Source organism: Bufo bufo, chromosome 7, assembly GCF_905171765.1.
Source record: "Bufo bufo chromosome 7, aBufBuf1.1, whole genome shotgun sequence".
Classification (NCBI taxonomy): domain Eukaryota; kingdom Metazoa; phylum Chordata; class Amphibia; order Anura; family Bufonidae; genus Bufo; species Bufo bufo.
Window position 1 is genome coordinate 64,705,392 of NC_053395.1, and position 16,223 is coordinate 64,721,614.

At 44.3% G+C, this 16,223-nt stretch overlaps 1 protein-coding gene across 1 annotated transcript in view; it reads left to right on the forward strand.

Annotated features, from left to right (window-relative positions):
• Positions 1–5,798: 5,798 nt before the first annotated feature.
• TVP23A (trans-golgi network vesicle protein 23 homolog A) overlaps positions 5,799–16,223 on the forward strand; it is a 39,005-nt gene continuing 28,580 nt past the window's right edge. The window contains 1 exon segment of the mRNA XM_040440483.1: positions 5,799–5,853. Coding sequence (XP_040296417.1) covers positions 5,845–5,853 — 9 coding nt within the window. The 5' untranslated portion in view covers positions 5,799–5,844.

The window sequence follows — 16,223 nt, forward strand, 5'->3', positions numbered from 1 at the left end:
TGTCTCGTCTTTCTTCCAAGCTATACATGTTAAGGTCCTTTAATCTTTCCTGGTAAGTTTTATCCTGCAATCCATGTACCAGTTTAGTAGCTCTTCTCTGAACTCTCTCCAAAGTATCAATATCCTTCTGGAGATATGGTCTCCAGTACTGCGCACAATACTCCAGATGAGGTCTCACTAGTGCTCTGTAGAGCGGCATGAGCACCTCCCTCTTTCTACTGGTAATGCCTCTCCCTATACACCCAAGCATTCTGCTGGCATTTCCTGCTGCTCTATGACATTGTCTGCCTACCTTTAAGTCTTCTGAAATAATGATCCCTAAATCCCTTTCCTCAGATACTGAGGTTAGGACTGTATCACTGATTTTATATTCTGCTCTTGGGTTTTTACGCCCCAGGTGCATTATCTTGCACTTATCAACATTAAATTTTAGTTACCAGATTTTTGACCATTCCTCTAGTTTTCCTAAATCCTGGATCCTCACTGGTTTTCCTGGATCCTCACTGTACATAACAGGCCTGATAAAATCTACCAGCGCCAGTGGAGCGACACAAGTATGTGTCGCTCCTCTAGCGTGTGCAGATTAAACCTCACTCTACATAACAGGCCTGATAAAGATTATCAAAATTTGGATTATTCACTTTAGAAAAAAGACGACTGAGGGGAGATCTAATTACTATGTATAAATATATCAGGGGTCAGTACAGAGATCTCTCCCATCATCTATTTATCCCCAGAGGGGCCTGGATGTATTTCTGGAGTGTAATAATATTACAGGCTATAGCTACTAGAGAGGGGTCGTTGATCCAGGGAGTTATTCTGATTGCCTGATTGGAGTCGGGAAAGAATTTTTTATTCTCCTAAAGTGGGGAAAATTGACTTCTACCTCACAGGGTTTATTTTTTGCCTTCCTCTGGATCAACTTGCAGGATAACAGGCTGAACTGGATGGACAAATGTCTTTTTTCGGCCTTATGTACTATGTTACTATGTTACCAGCGCCAGTGGAGCGACACAAGTATGTCACAAAATGTTTATACAAATCGGTCCTGCCAGTCCACCCTTCCTGCATCAGAGCAGAAATAATCCGCAAAACAGTCTCTCATACGTGAAACCGCTACACTTGACCGAGGTCCGAAACTTTGAATGCTGGCCATCTTGCTGTCCTCCGGTATCTGTTCCAAATTGAGTGGTTCTTTTTTAAGGAGGTAGTTGTGTAACACAGCAGCAGACTTTACAACCTCGTCGACCGATTCAACCTTCATATGAGTTGGTTTTGTGAAAATCCTCCATTTTGCGACCAAAATTCCAAATGTGCATTCAACCATTCTTTGAGCCCTGGTCAAGCAGTAGTTGTATGGGCATTTTTTTTAAATCTAATCCGCGGCCTGAATACGGTTTCAGAAGATTTCCACACATTTGGAAGGCCTCATCACCAACCAATACAAACGGCATGGGTGGGGCATCAGTACCTGGCAGTGGTTGAGGCCGAGGAAAATCAAATTGTCTGTTATATAGACTAAGGCCCATATAAGAATTTTTAAATACTATTGAATCGTTGGTGCCCTACGTCGACGGCAACAAAACGTTATTGGGCATCTGCGATGGCCATTAGTATTATCGAAAAATATTTCTTGTAGTTGAAAAACTCTCATCCGGTTCCTTGGGGTTTGATAATTCAAATATGTTTCCCGTCTACCGCACCTATGCAGTTGGGAAACTGACAAACGTCCCAAAAATGTTCAGCTATTTTTGTCCAATGCTGTCTAGCTGGATGTGGAATAAAGTCATCATGCAGTTGATCCCACAAAACACGGCATGTCTCCTTCACAATTATGGAGACAGTTGATATGTCAAGGCGAAATTAAAAATGGAGTGAGCTGAAACTTTCTCCACTTGACAGAAACCTAAAAAATAAAAAATATTAGGGTATTAGATTTTCAAATAACATACTATACAAGGTATATCAATCGGCTGCAATTCTATGGGACCTTATTTCAATATTTTTGTTTGGACAAGATTTTTTATGTGGCCAATATAATTTTTTTGAAAAAACAACGATAAAGGTTTCTTCTCCATGGTGACCGATATTGATCACAGTTCATTCTACATCGTTAATGACCATTATATGGATTAAAACTTTGACATACAAGATGTAGAAGTAAAAATAATAATGCTGAGCATCAATTGTGGCCAAAATTATGCACTTTGTACAATGATCCCAGAAAAACAGAGCAAATTTGGGTTCAAAAACATTTATGGTTTCACACTACATAAGAGATCATCTTTAAAAAATGTAGACAGAAATTAATTGGTACTATATACACTGCTCAAAAAAATAAAGGGAACACTTAAACAACATAATGTAACTCCAAGTCAATCACACTTCTGTGAAATCAAACTGTCCACTTACGAAGCAACACTGAGTGACAATCAATTTCACATGCTGTTGTGCAAATGGGATAGACAACAGGTGGAAATTATAGGCAATTAGCAAGACACCCCCAATAAAGGAGTGGTTCTGCAGGTGGTCACCACTGACCACTTCTCAGTTCCTATGCTTCCTGACTGATGTTTTGGTCACTTTTGAATGCTGACGGTGCTTTCACTCTAGTGGTAGCATGAGACGGAGTCTACAACCCACACAAGTGGCTCAGGTAGTGCAGCTTATCCAGGATGGCACATCAATGCGAGCTGTGGCAAGAAGGTTTGCTGTGTCTGTCAGCGTAGTGTTCAGAGCATGGAGGCGCTACCAGGAGACAGGCCAGTACATCAGGAGATGTGGAGGAGGCCGTAGGAGGGCAACAACCCAGCAGCAGGACCGCTACCTCCGCCTTTGTGCAAGGAGGAACAGGAGGAGCACTGCCAGAGTCCTGCAAAATGACCTCCAGCAGGCCACAAATGTGCATGTGTCTGCTCAAACGGTCAGAAACAGACTCCATGAGGGTGATATGAGGGTCCGACGTCCACAGGTGGGGGTTGGGCTTACAGCCCAACACCGTGCAGGACGTTTGGCATTTGCCAGAGAACACCAAGATTGGCAAATTCGCCACTGGCGCCCTGTGCTCTTCACAGATGAAAGCAGGTTCACACTGAGCACATGTGACAGACGTGACAGAGTCTTGAGACGCCGTGGAGAACGTTCTGCTGCCTGCAACATCCTCCAGCATGACCGGTTTGGCATTGGGTCAGTAATGGTGTGGGGTGGCATTTCTTTGGAGGGCCGCACAGCACTCCATGTGCTCGCCAGAGGTAGCCTGACTGCCATTAAGTACCGAGATGAGATCCTCAGACCTCTTGTGAGACCATATGCTGGTGCGGTTGGCCCTGGGTTCCTCCTAATGCAAGACAATGCTAGACCCCATGTGGCTGGAGTGTGTCAGCAGTTCCTGCAAGAAAAAAGGCATTGATGCTATGGACTGGCCCGCCCGTTCCCCAGACCTGAATCCAATTGAGCACATCTGGGACATCATGTCTCGCTCTATCCACCAACGTCACATTGCACCACAGACTGTCCAGGAGTTGGCAGATGCTTTAGTCCAGGTCTGGGAGGAGATCCCTCAGGAGACCGTCTGCCACCTCATCAGGAGCATGCACAGGCGTTGTAGGGAGGTCATACAGGCACGTGGAGGTCACACACACTACTGAGCCTCATTTTGACTTGTTTTAAGGACATTACATCAAAGTTGGATCAGCCTGTAGTGTGTTTTTCCACTTTAATTTTGAGTGTGACTCCAAATACAGACCTCCATGGGTCGAAAAATTTGATTTCCATTTTTTTTATTTTTGTGTGATTTTGTTGTCAGCACATTCAACTATGTAAAGAACAAAGTATTTCAGAAGAATATTTAATTAACTCAGATCTAGGATGTGTTATTTTTGTGTTCCCTTTATTTTTTTGAGCAGTGTATAATAAGTATGTACTTTACCTTATGGTCAGCAATAGGCGTTCTGCTGGGGAAACACAGCGGCGGAAAGTGGTGTCTTGTCTTTGAATGTGAGGTGACACACGTTGTAAAAGATCATCAAAACTTTCTACGGTCATCTGTAAGTAAAGAATTTTTCAGGATAATCTCTCAATTCAGGAAACAGAGTTTCAAAAACTCCCCTTCTTATTCTTGCAGAGGTTATTGGATGCACCCAATAGCGACGCTTACGACGCCGTCTGGCTCGAAGACGTCTTCTTTAGCGCGAAACCAGAATTAGAGCCTGAAATCCAAAGCAAATATGGTCCGGCATCATCTTTGCAATCTGCTGAAGGAACCTCTGAGTGGTAAGTGACCTTCGGTTGTCTTTTATAGCCACTTGTAGTATTTGCTTAACAGATTGCATCTTTTTATCTCAAAAATTTGAATACCGGATCCGTCTTTCCGTTTAAAAATGGAAGAAAACGGAACAGACGGATCCGCTATTACAATGGACCTGGCAGACGGATCCGTCAAAAAGTGTCTACGGTATGCAACGGATTAACAGATCCGGCTTGAATTTCTGTCGACGGAATGACGGATCCGTTGCATGAAAAATGTCCGGTAATTGCCGGATCATTCTGCCGCAAGTGTGAAAGTAGCCTTAGATGACGTAATCAAGTGAGATCACGGCATCTATAGGGTGAAAAACCTTACTAGCATCCTCTACGACCAGTGAGGATGCCGGTAATAGATTTCAATACACTCAGCCTCGCTGTAGAGGCTGAGGGTATGAAGCCTGCAATTCTTATTTTGGTCACTAGGTGGCAGGCAAACATAAGAAATGAGCAATTGTCAGTAATAAATGGATTAAATCCATGATTGTTCAGAATTTATTTATTTTATTGGATTTTGTAAGCTCAAATATGAACTTCAAAATCATTACAAAAAAAGCAAAAAAAAATGTTACAATAATATAAAAATTCTAAAACATAAGTTTAAATGTTTAACGTATAATAAAAAAAATTACATAAATAAAAAAATATATAAACATCATGGGAATCACCACGACCAAAAACGCCCGTACTATGTAAATATAAAAATATTTTTGCAATTCGGCGAATGGCGTAATGGAAAAAAGGGTCAAAATGGCCAATTTGCCATTTTTTCATTGCTTCTCTTACCCAAAAAAATGTTATAAAATGTGACCAAAAAGTCACACACACTCCAAAATTGTATCGATAAAAACTACAGATTGCCCTGCACAAAATGAGCCCCCACAGAGCTCAGTAGATATAACTATAAAAAAAAAAGTTATGGGGTCAGAATATGATGATAGAAAAGATTTTTTTTTTTCAAAGTTAAAATTTATTTTTACACTATTTAGACATAAAAAAAAAACTACACAGATGGGGTATCGTTGTAATTGTACTGACCCAGAGAATCAAGGTCATGGGTCAGTTTTGCAAAAAATAAGCCCTCATACAGCTATGTGAACGGAAAAATACAAAGAGTTATTACTCAAATAAAAACTAAAAAACCTCCGGTATCATAAGGGTTAAAGAAGGGACTTGGTCAAAGTGGATAACCCCTTTAAGGTTGGTCTGGGCAACTCCTCCACCTTTCTTTGCAGACTTTCCACTATGTTACTGGTATCTCATGGCTCGTGACTCGGCTCTGTATTCTCCAGGGCGCCTATAGGTCATATACAACAGCTGGCAATGGTAATCTGCGGAGTCTTCTTCCATATGGTCGCATTGCCCACTACTAATATGGCCGCTGCTAGCGTCAGCACAACACAGAGAATCCACCAATCATATCAGAATGACCCATTACCTCTTCCAATCAGAGGACAGATATTCCCTAGCAACAGTACCCGCCCACGCCCACATAGCAACAGAGGAGAGGACGTGTGACGGCTCATCACCACAGCAGAGAGGATGAAGCAGGTAAAGGTGAAGGCCGGGGTACACACCCGAATCTGGGCGACAGCACACTCGGAAAAGGGCAGAGGCATAAAGAGGACACGTAGTGCGGGGCCTGGGACCATAATAACGCAGGGTGTCACAACGATGTGTGTAGCACGGCCCGTACAGCATGAAGTGATCCCGGGATAATCCCTGTACCCCCCTCCTTGCCCCCAGCAATGGTTTATCCCGTTCTAGGTCTAGCTCTTGCGTCTGTTCACACGTTGAGTTTTCTGTGGATTTACCAGGCTGGAGAAACGCAGAGAGAGTTTGCATAGCAGTGAATGGGATTGTGCGGGTGACAAGCTGGTTTATTCATTATATTATTAGACATTGTCAGATTTATTATAGACAAGCCACAACGGTTACCACCAAAAAAATCCCTCAGTGTACAAACCTCCTCATACAACAGCCCTCACGATACTGCCTTGGGACTTCCAGAAGGAGCAGATACATTTATTACATCTACGGTTATTAAAGAGCATCTGTCAGCAGGATCAGCCCTATTAAACCAGGCATGCCGCTGTTCCGTTAGATTTCCCTACCCTCGTCACTCCCTGCTGTGGACATGACGTGAAGGAGGTGTGCCACGCCGCGAAGGCGCACAGCGACGGGGTAGGGAAATTTCACAGCAGAGTTAGCTGGACACCGGCCGACACTGCGCATGCGCTGGGAGCCTCACCAGCGGTTAGGGTAGGGTAGGGAAAAATTATGGGCCAGTGCTTTTCCCCCACCCTAACCGCTGGTGAGGCTCCCAGTGCATGCGCAGTGTCGGCCGGTGTCCAGCTGAGAACATCCATCCGATCACCGCGCCTGCGCACTAGCCCGTAATTTTCCCCCACCCTAACCGCTGGTGAGGCTCCCGGCGCATGCGCCGTGTCGGCCGGTGTACAGCTAACTCTGCTGTGAAATTTTCCTACCCCGTCGTTGTGCGCCTGCGCGGCACACCTCCTCACGTCATGTCCGGTGCGGCTGCGTCACAGCAAGAAGTGACGAGGGTAGGGAAATCTAACGGAACACCAGGCTGATCCTGCTAATTCAATTTGCGCGTGCATTGCGGGAGAACCGCGTGAGTAGGCACGCAATTGCAGTCAGTTTTGACTGCGATTGCGTTCTGATGTTCAGTTTTTTCCGCGCGCTGAATGTGGCATCCTGGAACAACAGACGCAAGAATACAGGTCTGGCACTATCAATCAAGGGGAAGGTGACTGAAGCTAATGGGTGGTGATGATATGGTGCTCTGACGGCTCAGGCCAGCCCTTCTGTGCTCCAATGACCTCATTGGCATATTCATAAAAACATAAAATTGTCGAGAATTAATAAGGCATCGTTTCAATCAGAAGGATCAATCCTACCAGTCGCAGGCAGTATGTGTGGTTTAATGGAGTTGATCCTGCTGATAGATGGGTACATTCACACTTACCAGAATTAAGTGTGGAAAATCTGCAGCATTTAGGCCTCTTTCACACGAGCGTGTCCGGATTAGGTCCGGATGCGTCCCGGTGAATTGCGGCAAACCCGCGCGAGTAGGAACGCAATTGCAGTCAGTTTTGACTGCGATTGCGTTCCGATGTTCAGTTTTTATCGCGCGGGTGCAATGTGTTTTGCACGCGCGTGATAAAAAACCGACTGTGGTACCCAGACCCGAACTTCTTCACAGAAGTTCAGGTTTAGGTTAGTTGTATTATGGTTATAAGGGAAAATAATAGCTTTCTGAATACAGAATGCATAGTACAATAGGGCTGGAGGGGTTAATTTTTTTTTTAACTCACCTTAATCCACTTGTTCGCGCAGCCGGCATCTCTTCTGTCTTCATCTGTGAGCAATAGGACCTTTGATGACGTCACTGCGTTCATCACATGGTCCATCACATGATCCATCACCATGGTGATGGAACATGTGATGAGCGTAGTGACGTCATCAAAGGTCCTATTGCTCACAGATGAAGACAGAAGAGATTCCGGCTGCGCGAACAAGTGGATTAAGGTGAGCTTTTTTTTTATTTATTTTTTTTAACCCCTCCAGCCCTATTGTACTATGCATTCTGTATTCAGAATGCTATTATTTTCCCTTATAACCATGTTATAAGGGGAAATAATAATGATCGGGTCCCCATCCCGATCGTCACCTAGCAACCGTGCGTGAAAATCGCACCGCATCCGCACTTGCTTGCGGATGCTTGCGATTTTCACGCAACCCCATTCATTTCTATGGGGCCTGCGTTACGTGAAAAACGCACAAAGAGGAGCATGCTGCGATTTTCACGCAACGCACAAGTGATGCGTGAAAATCACCGCTCGTGTGCACAGCCCCATGGAAATGAATGGGTCAGGATTCAGTGCGGGTGCAATGCGTTCAACTCACGCATCGCATCCGTGCGGAATACTCGCCCGTGTGAAAGGGGCCTTACGGTACCAGCAAAGTAAATGAAATGTCAGGAAAAATTGCTGCGTCAGAAAGGGGTTAACTGGGGACAGTGCTGCTGCCAGTGGGGGAAGAGTGGTCTACGGGCAGAGGTGCTGGGAATTATTTTGTGCTGCATGGTGGTATCAGTCACTGCTGGGGAGGTAACGTATGTCCCTGACCATGTAAAGCTAAATTTGCCGCAGTGTTCATTGCACACAAATATTTTTACACAATGCCTTATGCGGGCTGGTGGGGTCTGTGTGCCAGGGCTGCTTTGTAATCCCAGTCCAGCCCTGATACGCCCGTTATGTTCCTGTCACAGCTCAGCCCATAGATGCGCCTCATATACTGTCCTTGTTATGTGGCCCCTAATAGTAATGGATGGTGACAGCAGTTGAACTGTAAACCTTCTGACGCCATACAGTGCCTCTATATAGGAGAAGAAGTGTAGGGTGGACTACCTCCATGATGGCTTTCAACGTGGAACAATTTTTATTTAAGGGCTCTTTCACACCTGCATTCTTTTCTTCCGGCATAGAGTTCCGTCGTCGGGGCTCTATGCCGGAAGAATCCTGATCAGGATTATCCTAATGCATTCTGAATGGAGAGAAATCCGTTCAGGATGCATCAGGATGTCTTCAGTTCCGGAACGGAACGTTTTTTGGCCGGAGAAAATACCGCAGCATGCTGCGCTTTTTGCTCCGGCCAAAAATCCGTAACACTTGCCGCAAGGCCGGATCCGGAATTAATGCCCATTGAAAGGCATTGATCCGGATCCGGCCTTAAGCTAAACGTCGTTTCGGCGCATTGCCGGAGCCGACATTTAGCTTTTTCAGAGTGGTTACCATGGCTGCCGGGACGCTAAAGTCCTGGCAGCCATGGTAAAGTGTAGTGGGGAGCGGGGAGCAGTATACTTACCGTCCATGCTGCTCCCCGGGCGCTCCAGAGTGACGTCAGGGCGCCCCAAGCGCATGGATCATGTGATCGCATTGGACACGTCATCCATGCGCATGGGGCGCTCTGACGTCATTCTGGAGCGCCCCGGGAGCCGCACGGACTGTAAGTATACTGCTCCCCCGCTCCCCACTACTACTATGGCAACCAGGACTTTAATAGCGTCCTGGGTGCCATAGTAACACTGAACGCATTTGGAAGACGGTTCCGTCTTCAAATGCTTTCAGTACAGTTGCGTTTTTCCGGATCCGGCGTGTAATTCCGGCAAGTGGAGTACACGCCGGATCCGGACAACGCAAGTGTGAAAGAGGCCTAACACTAGCAGAAGGACCCGGCTTTGCTCGGGTATATTTTCATCTATTTCATTTAATGTTTGTGTATGTCATTAAAATATATCAACAGTGACCCCCATAACAGTGAACTCTACAGCACCCCGCCCCCTTAACAGTGAACTCCACAGTCCCCCACCCCTTAACACTGATCCCCCCCACAGTGCCCCGCCTCCTTGAAATGGAATGGGACCTCCACAGCAGCCCATCCCCTTAACTTTGACCTTCACAGCAGCCCGTCCCTTTAACAGTGAGTTTCACAGCACCCCACTGTGACCTCCTCAGGAGCCTGCTCTCTTAACAGTGACCTCTACAGCACCCCACCCCTTAACTCTGACCTCCATAGGGGACTGTTCCCTTATCTGTGACCTCCACTGTTTCCTGCCCCCTTAAAAGAGACCTCCACAGCACCCGTCCCTTTAACAGTGACACCACAGTACCCCGCTCCCTTACCAGTGACCTCACAGTACCCTGCTGCCTTAACAGTGACCTCCATAGCACCCCATTTAATTGTGGCTCCTGCCCCCTTAACAGTAACATCCACAGTGAACGCCCCTTTAACAGTGACCTCCACAGTGCCCACCCCTTTAACAGTGACCTCCACAGCAGCTGCCCCTTTAATAGTGGCCCCTGCCCCTTAACAGTGACCTCCACAGCGCCGTGCCCCTTTAACCCCTTCAGGACCCTGCCATTTTTCACCTTAAGGACTAGGCTATTTTTTTGCAAATCTGACGTGTCTTTATGTGGTGATAACTTTAAAATGCTTTTACTTATCCAGGCCATTCTGAGATTCTTTTCTTGTCACATATTGTACTTCATGACAGTAGTAAAATTAAGTCAAACATTTTTATTTTTATTTATAAAAAATGCCAAATTTTGGAAAATTCCAAATTTCAATTTCTCTACTTTTATAACAGATAGTAATACCTCCAAAAATAGTTATTACCTTACATTTCCCATATGTCTACTTCATGTTTGGATCATTTTGTGAATGACATTTTATTTTTTGGGGACGTTACAAGACTTAGAAGTTTAGAAGCAAATCTTGAAATGTTTCTGAAAATTTCCAAAACCCACTTTTTAAGGACCAGTTCAGGTCTGAAGTCACTTTGTGAGACTTACATAATATAAACCACCCAAAAATGACCCAATTTTAGAAACTACACCCCTCAAGGTATTCAAAACTGATTTTACAAACGTTGTTAACCCTTTAGGTGTTCCACAAGAATTAATGGAAAATAGAGATACAATTTCACTTTTTTGGCCGATATTCCATTTGAATCCATTTTTTCCAGTTACAAAGCAAGAGTTAACAGCCAAACAAAATTCAATATTTATTGCTCTGATTCTGCAGTTTACAAAAACACCCCATATGTGGTCGTAACCTGCTGTACGGGCACACGGCAGGGCACAGAAGGAAAGGAATGCCATACGGTTTTTGGAAGGCAGATTTTGCTGGACTGGTTTTTTGACACCATGTCCCATTTGAAGCCCCCCTGATGCCCCCCTAGAGTAGAAATTCCAAAAAAGTGACCCCATTTTAGAAACTACGGGATAGGGTTGCAGTTTTGTTGGTACTAGTTTAGGGTACTTATGATTTTTGGTTGCTCTATATTACACTTTTTGTGAGGCAAGGTAACAAGAAATAGCTGTTTTGGCACCGTTTTTTTTTTTTTGTTATTTACAACATTCATCTGACAGGTTAGATCATGTGGTATTTTTATAGAGCAGGTTGTCACGGACGCGGCGATACCTAAATCGTATACAATTTTTTTATTTATGTAAGTTTTACACAATGATTTCATTTAAAGGGTTTCTGTCACCCCACAAAACTCATATTTTTTTTTTGGATAGTTAGATTCCTCATAGCGCGATATAGGAGAATATAATAGTCTTACTTACTTTCATGCGGCCGATTCTTTAGAAAACGAAGTTTTATAATATGTAAATCAGGGCTCTACCAGCAAGTAGGGCGTCTACTTGCTGGTAGCCGCAGCAGAAATCCGCCCCCTCGCCGTGTTGATTGACAGGGCCAGCCGGGATCTCCTCCTCCGGCCGGCCCTGTCAGTATTTCAAAAATCGCGCGCCTCTGTTCATTCGGCGCAGGCGCTCTGAGATGAGGAGGCTCGTCTCCTCAGAACTCCCTCAGTGCGCCTGCGCCGATGACATCACCGAAAGAGAAGACGTCATCGGCGCAGGTGCACTGAGGGAGTGCTGAGGAGACGAGCCTCCTCATCTCAGAGCGCCTGCGCCGAATGAACAGAGGCGCGCGATTTTTGAAATACTGACAGGGCCGGCCAGAGGAGGAGATCACGGCTGGCCCTGTCAATCAACAAGAGGAGGGGGCGGATTTCTGCTGCGGCTACCAGCAAGTAGACGCCCTACTTGCTGGTAGAGCCCTGATTTACATATTATAAAACTTCGTTTTCTAAAGAATCGGCCGCATGAAAGTAAGTAAGAGCATTATATTCTCCTATAACGCGCTATAAGGAATATAACTGTCCAAAAAAAAAAAAAAAGAGTTTTGTGGGGTGACAGAAACCCTTTAAAAAATAAATAAATCATGTTTTAGTGTTTCCATAGTCTGAGAGCCAAAGTTTTTTCAGTTTTTGGGCAATTATCTTGGGTAGGGTATGATTTTTGCGGGATGAGATGATGGTTTGATTGGCACTATTTCGGGGTGCATATGACATTTTGATCGCTTGCTATTACACTTTTTGTGATGTAAGGTGACATAAAATTGCTTTTTTTACACCGTTTTTTTTTACCGTGTTCACCTGAGGGGTTAGGTCATGTGATTCTTTTATAGAGCATGTCGTTACGGACGTCGCAATACCTAATATGTCTAATTTTGTAAATTTATTTAAGTTTTTCACAACAATATAATTTTTCCCCAAAAAAAAATCATGTTTTAGTGTCTCCATAGTCTGAGAGCCATAGTTTTTAGATTTTTTGGGCGATTGTCTTAGGTAGGGTATCATTTTGTGGGATGAGATGAAGGTTTGGTTGGCACTATTTTGGGGTGCGTATGACTTATTGATCGCTTGCTATTACACTTTTTGTGATGTAAGGTGACAAAAAATTGCTTTTTTACACCGTTTTTTTTTTTTTACGGTATTCACCTAAGGGGTTAGGTTATGTGATATTTTTATAGAACAGGTTATTACGGACGCGGCGATACATAATATGTCTACATTTTTTTATTTATTTAAGTTTTACACAATAATATCATTTTTGTAACAAAAAATAAATCATGTTTTAGTGTCTGCATTTTCTGAGAGCCATATTTTTTTCAGTTTTTGGGCGATTGTCTTAGGTATGGTATGATTTTTGCGGGATGAGATGACGGTTTGATTGGCACTATTTTGGGGTGCATATGACTTTTGGATCGCTTGCTATTACACTTTTTGGGATGTAAGGTGACAAAAAAATGTTTTTTTTTTACACCGTTTTTATTTGGATTTTTTTTACGGTGGTCACCTCTGAGGGGTTAGGTCATGTGGTATTTTTATAGAGCATGTTGTTACGGATGCGGCAATACCTAATACGTATCCTTTTTCTATTTACTTAAGTTTTACACAATAACAGCATTTTTTAAACAAAAAAAATGATGTTTTAGCGTCTCCATATTCTGAGCCATAGTTTTCTTTGTGTTTGGGCGATTGTCTTAGGTAGAGGCTAATTTTTTGCGGGATGAGGTGACAGTTAGATTGGTACTATTTTGGGGGGTATACGCCTTTTTGATCGCTTGGTGTTGCACTTTTAGTGATGTAAGGTGACCAAAAAATGGTTTATTTAGCACAGTTTTTATTTAATTTTTTTGACGGTGTTCATCTGAGGGGTTAGGCCATGTGTTAGTTTTATAGAGCTGGTTGATACGAACGCGGTGATACCTAATATGTGTACTAGGGATCGACCGATATTGATTTTTTAGGGCCGATACCGATAATTTGTCAACTTTCAGGCCGATAGCCGATAATTTATACCGATATTCTGGGTATTTTTATTTTTGTGGAAAAAATTTTTTTTCCTACACAAATCTGCTGAAAATTAATGTTTATTGTTAACGTGTATTATTATTTTATTTTTTTTGAAAATCTTTTTCATTTATACTTAATATTTTTGTGTTTTTTTTTTTTTTTTTACTAACTTTTAGCCCCCTTAGGGACTAGAACCCTTGTCCTATTCACCCTGATAGAGCTATATCAGGGTGAATAGGAGATCACACTGTCCCTGCTGCTCTGTGCTCTGTGCACACAGCAGCAGGGAGCTGAACATGGCAGCCAGGGCTTCAAGGCTTACACAGCTGGGGCTCCGATCAGAGGAGGAGGGGAGAGGGGATCCTGTGGCCACTGCCACCAATGATTACTACTGGGGGGGGGGCGCACTGCGCCACCAATGTTTTTACTATTGGGATGGGGGTGGGGGGCGCACTGCGCCACCAATGATTAATACTAGGGGGCTTGGGGGGGCGCACTGCGCCACCAATGAACATAAGTCTCTCATTCATATACAGGAGGCGGGAGCTGGCTGCAGAATCACATAGCCGGCTCTCGACCCCTATGAACGGTAGCTGCGATCCGCGGCACCTAAGGGGTTAACTACAGCGGACCGCAGCTGCCGTTCATAGAGGTCGGGAGCCGGCTATGTGATTCTGCAGCCAGCTCCCGCCTCCTGTATATGAATGAAAGACTCATCTTCATTGGTGGCGCAGCGGCCACAGCCCCTCCCCTCCTCTTGTCTTCCGTCCTGTCATTGGAGGCAGCGGCAGCAGCATCACAGGGGGAGGAGACACTGCTTCCTTCTCCCCTGTGCTGCGGAGGGAACACAGAACGCGCTGAGAGCAGCGCATTCTGTGTTCCCAATACGTTATCGGTATATCGGCAAAATAGATGCCGATACCGATAACGTTCAAAATCCTCAATATCGGCCGATAATATCGGCCAAACCGATAATCGGTCGATCCCTAATGTGTACTTTTCTTTTTTCCCCTATTTTTTTTAAAAAATTTCCCTTTATTATGGCAACACCATAGACTATCATTATATAAATTGTTGCGCGACAGACACATGTAGCAGTGTAGTTTGGTCCCTATGTATTGTGCGACTTATTGTCTTTGTGTAGCCCTAGCATAAAGCTCTCCTACAGCAGTGAAGAAAAATGGCTGGGTTGTTATGGAAACCTGGAGTAAAACTGTGTGTATATGGAGACTAAGGGCCTGCGAGCTTCTATTGGCTGATAAGGGTCATGTGACCGTGTGTATGGCAGTTGGGATATGAAGAGAAAGACTTGCAAGCTTGTATTGGCTTGTATTGGCTAATGCAGGGGAATATCTCAGGAACGGTATGTCCTAGAGAGCTGAGACTCTAAGGCTGGTTTCACACATGCGTTGCGGGAAAAGGTTCGGGTGCGTTGCGGGAACATGCACAATTTTTCCGCGCGAGTGCAAAACATTGTAATGCGTTTTGCACGCGATTGAGAAAAATCTGCATGTTTGGTACCCAGGTTTGGGTTAGGTGTTCTAGAGATTGTATTATTTTCCCTTATAACATGGTTATAAGGGAAAATAATAGCATTCTTAATACAGAATGCATAGTACAATAAGGCTGGAGGGGTTAAAAAAATAAATACAATTATTTAACTCACCTTAATCCACTTGATCGCGCAGCCGGCATCTCTTCTGTCTTTTTCTTTGCTGTGCACAGGAATAGGACCTTTGATGACGTCACTGTGCTTATCACATGGTCCAATCACATGGTTCATCACCATGGTGAGGGACCATGTGATTGGATCATGTGATGTGACGTCACCACAGGTCCTTAGCCGGCAGCTCAACATTACAGAAGAAGACAGAGATCCGCAACTACGCGATCAACTCGGTGAGGTAATTTATTTTTATTTTTAACCCCTCCATCACTATTTTACTTTGCATTCTGTATTCAGAATGCTATTATTTTCCCTTATAACCGCGTTATAAGGGAAAATAATACAGATCGGGCCCCCAGCCCGATCGTCACCTAACAACCATGCGTGAAAATCGCACCGCATCCGTACTTGATTGCGGATGCTTGCGATTTTCACGCGGCCCCATTCACTTTTATGGAGCCTGCGTTGCGTGAAAAATGCAGAATATAGAGCATGCTGCGATTTTTGCGTGAAAATCACAGCTCATGTGCACAGCCCCATAGAAAATGAATGGGTCAGGATTCAGTGCGGGTGCAATGCGTTCAACTCACGCATTGCATCCGCGCGGAAAACTCGCCCGTGTGAAAGGGGCCTAAAACCTTCCTGGACAGCTGATGTACCTGTGTGCCAAATTTGGTGAAGATCAGTCCAGTCGTTTGGTCTCGCATAAAGAGCAGACAGACAGATGTTCAGACAGACAGACAATTTTTTATATATATGAGAGATAAGAGATTATGAACCAAGGCCCATAGAGTCCTATAATGCCATATTACGGTTTAGTACGACTTTTGTAGTATGGCGGTGTGCATGAGAATTTTGGATTCAGGATTGTCCTTCCTGTATTCAGGGTCTGCAGTAGTAATGCTATCCTGTGTATTTTCATATGGCAATATACACACACAACTCACAGAAAGTTAGGGATATTTGGCTTGTGGGTGAAATTTCAGGATGAACCTACAATGCACTCTAACCTTTACC